Source organism: Eriocheir sinensis, chromosome 29 (genome assembly GCF_024679095.1).
Source record: "Eriocheir sinensis breed Jianghai 21 chromosome 29, ASM2467909v1, whole genome shotgun sequence".
Lineage (NCBI taxonomy): Eukaryota > Metazoa > Arthropoda > Malacostraca > Decapoda > Varunidae > Eriocheir > Eriocheir sinensis.
The window spans coordinates 16,468,430-16,476,188 of NC_066537.1; the positions used below are offsets into that span (position 1 = coordinate 16,468,430).

The window sequence follows — 7,759 nt, forward strand, 5'->3', positions numbered from 1 at the left end:
ATTTGTGGATGATAATACAAACTCTAAAGAAGCGGAACAGGCAAGGTTGCCGGCCGTGACCTGCGAGAAAGTCATGGATATACGCGCAGATAAAACACCCCGATGATTCATTCTTTATTAACCTCCATCCGATTTTATGCTGCATGATGGAGTAAGCAAAGAGCCTGTCTGTAGGTATAGGGGAAGGAAGCATACACTTTCAAATGTGGCAAAAAGCTCCATAGACGTTAGTTCGCTTCTTTTCGTTTTCCACTCCCTCACTGCCAAGAAAGGCCACAAGCAGCGAAGCACGTACGAGAAAAAAATAATCATACTCTGTTTTCTGTTGGGAGGAATGTTAAATACGTGTGATTTTTCCTCTTACATCCCGGTAATGGCAGGCTGCAGCCCGAGTGGCCCGCCCCGGCGCCTGCTGTTCCATAAAGCCAAAAAGCAGCAGGCAAGGCTGGGTGCAGCGGACGCTCCCGTTTCTAGTTATAGAGCAAAACCATCCCATTTGTTTGTTTTTCCTCTGTTCCCTTTCACTTCTTCTCTGCTGCTCCTTACCAGGTCCGCCTAAAAACTAGCTCTGTGTTTTAGTCAGTACAGGTGCTCTCGCCCCTTGATGTAGGGAAGGCAAAATGCGCTTTTAATTTTTCCATCTGCATGTTCCTGGCGAAGGCGAGACACATCGTTAGGTGTCCTCGTGGGCCTTTAGTGGCGCTGCCGAGTTTCTTTTTATACAGACTGTAATTCGCCTTCCTGCCTGGCCCTCGGTGGCGCCGCCCCGCGCTCCCTTGGCAGTCACTGCCGGCGGGGTTACAGGCCTGAGGGACACCATAAGGGTGATCTTGGGAAAAAAAGAAAAAAAAATGTAAAGTAAAACTTAACTCTTTATAAGTAACTATAAATATTTATTCATACAAAATACTCTCGATACACTATACACTATAGCAATAAATATACAAGCAATAAATTATCGATCGATAAATTATTCCGGCAAGCGTCTCGTCACTTTCGTTGCACCGTCGTCAGCGTTGAGGAGTGTCGCCGCTTAGGGGGCGGAGTAGGTGGGCCTGGGGGGGCCGTAGGACTCGCGGGACTGGGACTCGCGGGAACGAGAGTCGGGGTAGCGGGCCTCGCCCTCGTAGTTGACCTCGGCCTGGTAGCCAGAGTCGCCGTCCACGAAGTACTGCACCTTCTGCAGGCGGCCGTCGGGCAGCTGCACGTAGTACGACCCCCGGGTGTTGTCTCCGTCACGGGCCTCCTGTTGGCCGAAGTCGTTGCCGGAGGAGTCGTCCTTCACGGACCACTCGAACTCGTACTTGGCATCCTCGAACGAGTCCTCGAAGGAGCGGGAGTCCTGTGAGGGAGCAGAAGCCTAAAAGTGAGTCGCGAGCAGCGCGAAACCAGTGCCGGGTATGTGACGACGGGCACCTTGGGCTTTTGAGGAACGCTTTGTCCCCCGAGGTGCCACTACAAGGGACGCAGTGCCGCTGAGGGATTCACTCTTCCCTGGTGGGCCATTACAAGGGAGACACACTGGCTGCTGGGGCATTACTGGAGGCACCACTATAAGACATATCGTGCCTCGCGTCCGTGGCCCTCCAGTGAAACAAATGGACGGGAGAATGACTTGATGAACTAATGGGCAGCCCGTGGCGAGAACAAGGAGTGGTCTATGTACTAGCTACAATAATTCTTAAACAAGAGAAAAGGATTCCACTTGAGAAACAGAGGGAGGAATACATTAAACGCTTCCTGTAAAACACTGTGAGTTCTATGAGAATTGTCCACAGTGTGAATAGATTTCACCTGTAGAAGACAACAAATGCCTACACTACATATAGAGTCTACTTACGAGAAGAGGAAAGAGTTGGATACTTACCGGAACGCCGTAGCCGGTCTGGGGCTGAGGCTTGTCGGCGTAGGCGGCGGCCACCACGGCCAGGATGAGCAGCACCTGGGAAGATAGAGAACACATGTAAGTAATTTGTTAGTTGTTAGACACGGCGACACAATAAATAATCAGTGTTAGTTTAGGTGGAATGCTTGATAGATAGTCCAACACCTAGTTCTATTCTTACATTGTATCTTGAAAGGCTTATACGCTAAAGTGACAGTTTCTACACAGATTCTACACAAGCAAAACAAACACTAAGCAAGCACAAGAAAGGGATGTTATAATAGTGCCTTTGGGTGACATTGTCATTACTAAACAACACTGCCATTAAAGTTTGTGTTGTTGGCGGTGTCGTTGTGTTGTGTTAGACATCACTGAGGGTGACTCGGCTGTGTGTGAGTCCTGCCGAGAAGCGTCTAAGTCATTAAGGAGAATAGTGGTCGCGGCGGCGGCGGCGGCTACCTTTGCGTTCATTGTGTCAGCTGGACGAAGACTTGTGACTGTGGTCGCCGCGGCGTGTCTTATATACGTGCCGCGGCTCTCCGGGACGGGCCGGCGGAGGCCACTTTTTGTGCCGCGCGAAGGACTCCAGGAATTTAATTCCCGCGCGCTCATTACGTGCGGCGACGTAACCGTTGTCCCCGACCCTCTGCCCGGCACGTTCACCTGACGTTTAAACTTTGTTGCAAAATAGAGAAGGGTCCGTCACCCAGCCACTGAGGCGGTGCAAGGTGTGGAAGGGTGTGGCACACGGGACAGGGCGTGGGGCGGAAAATATATCCAGGATAAGTGTGTCTAGCGACGGCGTGTTCAACTGGGGCTTAGACATTATTGCGAAATGGAGCTGGTTTCGTCAGCTGAGGCACAGATGCAGAAGTGCGTGGGAAGACGTGGCGCAGGACAGGGCAAGGACCGGGGAAGCTGGCCAGGGTAAGCGAGTGCAGCGGTGTGGGGCACGTGGGCAGCGACACTCGTCACCCACCCATGGCCTTCCTTCTCGCCTTTCCTTGCGTGCCTGACTGCTGCACCCAGTGTGCCGGGGAAACGAGGCTCCGGCCACGGGGAAGACAACGTGTGCTGGCGGTGCTGATGATGGTGACGATAGTGATGATGATGATAATAATGATAAGGATGATCATGACGACGCCATTAAATGCAATGATAATGATACTATGAAAGCGACGTATTGTGGTGATGATGATATTGATAATGATGATAATCACAATGATAAGTAGACCGACAAGGACGAAGACAAGGCTGACCATAGCAATAAACTTAATATAGATTCAAAACTAACATCCTTTTAACATACCAAACCAAACCCTTCAATCAGCCCGGCAGAGACATAGGCTAACACACTGGTCTGCGCCTTCCCAACACTTCAAAAGCTCATTCACTGCCTCCGATCCTGACCTGAACCTCAGTATTTAAGGAAAGATTCAAAACAACTAATCTTTGATCATTTACCAACCATAGCCTTCAATCGGCCAGCCACAAAAACAGACAAAGGCCCCAGTCTTTCCTCTTCGACTTCCTAAAACCTCAAAGTCTCATTCACTGCCTTTCCACCTGAACTTTGCCTCAGTAATTAAGGCGTGGTTCAAAACAACCCATCCTCGATCATATACCAGCCATAACCTTAAATTATCAGCCACAAGAACAGACAAATACCCAAGTCATTTATCTTCGCCTCCCCAGCACTTTCAACTCTCTTCCCTGCATTTCCACCTGACCTCTGCCTCAGTAATTAGAAAAAATGATTCAGAGCGGCCCCTCCTTGAGCATTTACTAACCATAACCTTAAATCAGCCAGCCACAAGAAGAAAAATGTTCCAGTCTTTGCTTTTCGCCTTCTCAATAATTTATACTCTATTCACCACCTTTCCGCCTGTCTTTTGCCTGTCATTAAAGAACCACTCAAAACGATCATTACTTAAGCATTCATTATCCAAAACCTTACATTAGTCAGCCAGAATAGAATGACTGTCGGGTCTTCGCCTTCTCAACATCTTTATTTACATTCATTCCCTTTCCTCCTGACCTAACCTTCAGTAATTAAAGAACCATTCAAATCAGCATTTACTAAACAAATTATTCAACACCAGCCAGACTAGATTTACGTTCGTGTCTTCTCCTTCCTAACACTCCAAAATCTCATTACCTCTACTCCCGACCTTCGTCTCAGTAGTAAGGGGCGAAGCACTTCAATCATCACCTCATAATTTTCTACTTAGAATCATGAATGAGTCAGGCACGAGAATAGACTTGCCTACCTTGTCATTACCGTCCCCACACATCAAAATCTTATCAATTGATTTTCCTTCCTGTCTTTCCATCAGTAATTAAAGGAAGATTCAAACATGCAATCCTTAAGCAATTACCCCCAAAGCACTTATATAACCACACAGTACAGACTAATGCTCTCTTATATAGGTTCCAATACTTCAAACTCTTTTCTCAATCTTTCCTCCCAATCTTTGTTTCATTAAGTGAAGAAGGATTAAGGGGAAGCGGCGGCTAAGTGGTCACCGTGCGTGCACAGGGTCGTGCTGGAGGGCCTGGGCTCATGCTCTGGCCGTCGCTGCGAGATGACAACTTTTAGTCATCGCCGAGTGGCCCAAGACAACCCACATGCTGTACTGATGACCACTCATCATCCCTGACTAGCGAAACCCTCTAAAAATCTCCGGGGGGTAGAATGAGCCAAGCAAGATGGCGCCACTATAAAACATTTGCCCACACCACTAACGGGCTGGGGCCGACGAACAGGCCCCAACAAGAAAAGCCTACCGGCGCTATAGGCGGAAGTAAAAAAAAATCATAAGCATTTCCTTCCCCAAAACACTAACATAACCAGACAGTAATAAACTAATACTCTTTTCTTTGCTTACCCAAGTCTTCCCTCTAGCTGCCTAGCAGTACAGTTAACAACAATTTTTAATCCTCGGTCTGCCTCCGACGAAATAAATCAAACAAATATAACAGCATTAAACCTACTTCAAGTGTCTTTCCTCAATGGCTAAGCTTTTGGAAGTCTCTCAAACCTCCCCCAGATGCTCCTTTTTTTTTTTTTTTTTTTACAGCAAAGGAAGCAGCTCAAGGGCAAGAAAAGAAAACAATAAGGGGAAAAAAGTCCGCTAAGCCCTTATTAATCATCACCTAACCTTTAATTTAGTGCCTTTCTCCTATGGCTGAGTGGTCAGCATGCAGGAGGACGCAGGTTCGCGTCCCGCCCGCAGCTACAAATAAGCTGGCAATTTTTCAGCCATCGACTGTCCTGAAGATTATTTATCGACCCGGACTCAAGATTATCTAAAAAGAGAATCCAAGATGAGCTACTGGAGGCAGCGTGAGCCAAGGAAGATGGCGTCTCTTTAAGCACTTGCCTGCGTCATAACGGTTTGGGGCCGACCACCAGGTCCCATCAAGAATGCCTATCAGCGCCGTAGGCGAAACGTAAAAAATAAAATAAAATAATCCAAGTTCCTTTCCCTGCCCTTCATCCCCATCTCCAGCTCCTTTCCCTGCCTTTCCTCCCCGCCCATGCCCCTTCCCTTCCCTCTCCTCCTCCCATCGCGTTCCTCGGAGCAGGTCGCCGAGGTCCCATGACGCAGCTACTATCGACCTCCCGCCCCGATATAACCTTGAGCTATTTGGAAAGCCTGTGTGCGTGTGTGCGTGCGTGTCATCCTGCCCGGCTTGGTCCCTTTCATTACGGTATTAACTTCTTGCCTCTCTCTCCCTCTCCCTCTCTCTTTCTCTCGTGTGTGTTTAGGGAAGGATGTTGCTGCTACGGTTTGGAATGTAATGGGGGTTTTTTCTTCGATAATTTCAAATGTAATTGCAGCTGATTTTGTTTGCTACAGCAGGTAATATTGTACTCTCTCTCTCTCTCTCTCTCTCTCTCTCTCTCTCTCTCTCTCTCTCTCTCTCTCTCTCTCTCTCTCTCTCTCTCTCTCTCTCTCTCTCTCTCTCTCTCTAAAACAGAAGAGAAAAAGAAAATGGAAAAGAAAAAGAGAGAGAGAGAGAGAGAGAGAGAGAGAGAGAGAGAGAGAGAGAGAGAGAGAGAGAGAGAGAATGTTTCCCCCTCACAGACCTAACACAGCCAGTACCCACAGGCCTTTAGTTTCCCTTCTCTTGTCCTCAAAACACTTCCGCTCGGTGTGGCAACAGGCGAGCAGGCGAGAAGTTCAGCTTGACTGCCTCCCTGCTGCCGGACTTATGACCTGCACGTAATTACTCTAACCACAGGCTCAACCTATTTACCTGGTGACCTTAGAAGCTAGACAGACATGAGCTGGATTTTGATAAGGCCTTCACGTATACAGAATTATAATAACGCCAAATTAAGAACTGTCTAACCACCGTGATAATTACATATAATCTACTCGCGTGTTGAGTCAATAACCAGGTGACCGTAGGAATTAGACAAGAGCTGGATTTGATAAGGTATTCACGGATGGAAAATTATAATAAAGGGAATGATCAGAGTGCCTAACCACCTGACATGCGTGATAATTACATAGACTCTACTCGCGTGTTGAGTCAATTACCAGGTGACCGTAGAAACTAGACAAGAGCTGGATTTGATAAGGTCTTCACGGATGCAAAATTATAATAAAGGGAAAGATCAGACTGCCTAACCACCAGACTTGCGTGATAATTTCTCAACTCGAGCGCCGAATCAAATATCTAGTGGTCGTAGAAACTAGTCATGTGCTGGATTTCATAAGGTTTCGGAATGTCTAGCCACTTAAGCTGCAGGATAGTTAGGGGCGTATTACCAAACATTTCATCGCCCAAGTACACCTATTTGACAAGGCTTTCCTAGGAGTTTTGGGCATTTCAAGGAGTAGTTTTAAGACCCTGGTGGTAGTTTGGCCCTTCCTCTGTACCGTGAATCTAAAGAAACACTCATTTAAACCCAATTGATCCCCTCTTTGACCTTTAGAAATATTCATGTGAGAAACGAAGGAGTCTTATAAAACCGCTTAACTCTCCCACACATGACAGATTTCCTTTGCGTGACCTTGAAAACTAGACATGAGCGTGGTCTTTACGGTACCGGAGACTGAACGAAGGCGGATTAAAAAGGTAACTGTAAAAATGATGCTCCTTCAAAGAGAGCTGATGAACGTGACCAAAAGATGTTGTCAGAGTTCGTAGGTATTGTTGATAAGTCTTGCACGCATACATTGATAACTAAGACTCGCGACACATTCTTTAAACGTCCTATTACTATTTATTAACAGTTATGTGGCTGTTTTGGCTTTTTTTCATTCCAGTTGGGGACGAAGTTAGTTAGAAATGTTGGATTTTCACAGATAAGTCGGTATCAGGACACCGCTCCTCCCGAAACTGACCTATCTTTCGGCCACTCCTCGAACTCTTTATAGGAGCAGTGAGTAGCGGGCTTTTTTTCCACATTTGTTGCCTTTTTTTATGCCCTTGAACTGACTCCTCTGCTGTAAAAAAAATAAAAAAGTAAATAAATAAATAAAAAAAATAAAGTCGTAAAAAGTTATAAAAATCAATAAAATCAACTAACGACGCCTGGAAAGACTAGTCAAATCAGCCCCATTATTGTTGATGAAGACTAATACGACGCTTAAAAAATCGGGCGTCAGTTTCGAGAGGTGACCTGACTGCCTGACTGACTGACTTGCCTGAGAATTACGTACTTTTAACACGTTTTGAAGTGTCTCTTTTCTTGTCATCACAGAAACCAGACGCACAACCTGACTGCCTGAGTACCTGGCTTGCATGAGAATTACGTTCTTTCAACACGTTTTGAAATTATTACTTTTTTGCGAACTTTTAAACTGGACGCACACTCCGCTTTCGTAACCAAGACTAAGTTCAGAGCGAGTACCTGAC

The 7,759-nt window shown here is 46.6% G+C and overlaps 1 protein-coding gene across 1 annotated transcript; it reads right to left on the minus strand.

Moving 5' to 3' along the window:
• Positions 1–859: 859 nt before the first annotated feature.
• Positions 860–2,425, minus strand: LOC127005175 (pro-resilin-like). The gene is made up of 3 exons (XM_050873849.1): positions 2,345–2,425; positions 1,868–1,942; positions 860–1,342 (listed from the first exon to the last, which is right to left on the minus strand). Exons 1-3 carry the CDS (start codon positions 2,354–2,356, stop codon positions 1,034–1,036), a joined length of 396 nt encoding a protein of 131 aa, XP_050729806.1. The 5' UTR covers positions 2,357–2,425; the 3' UTR covers positions 860–1,033.
• Between the last annotated feature and the right edge of the window lie 5,334 nt (positions 2,426–7,759).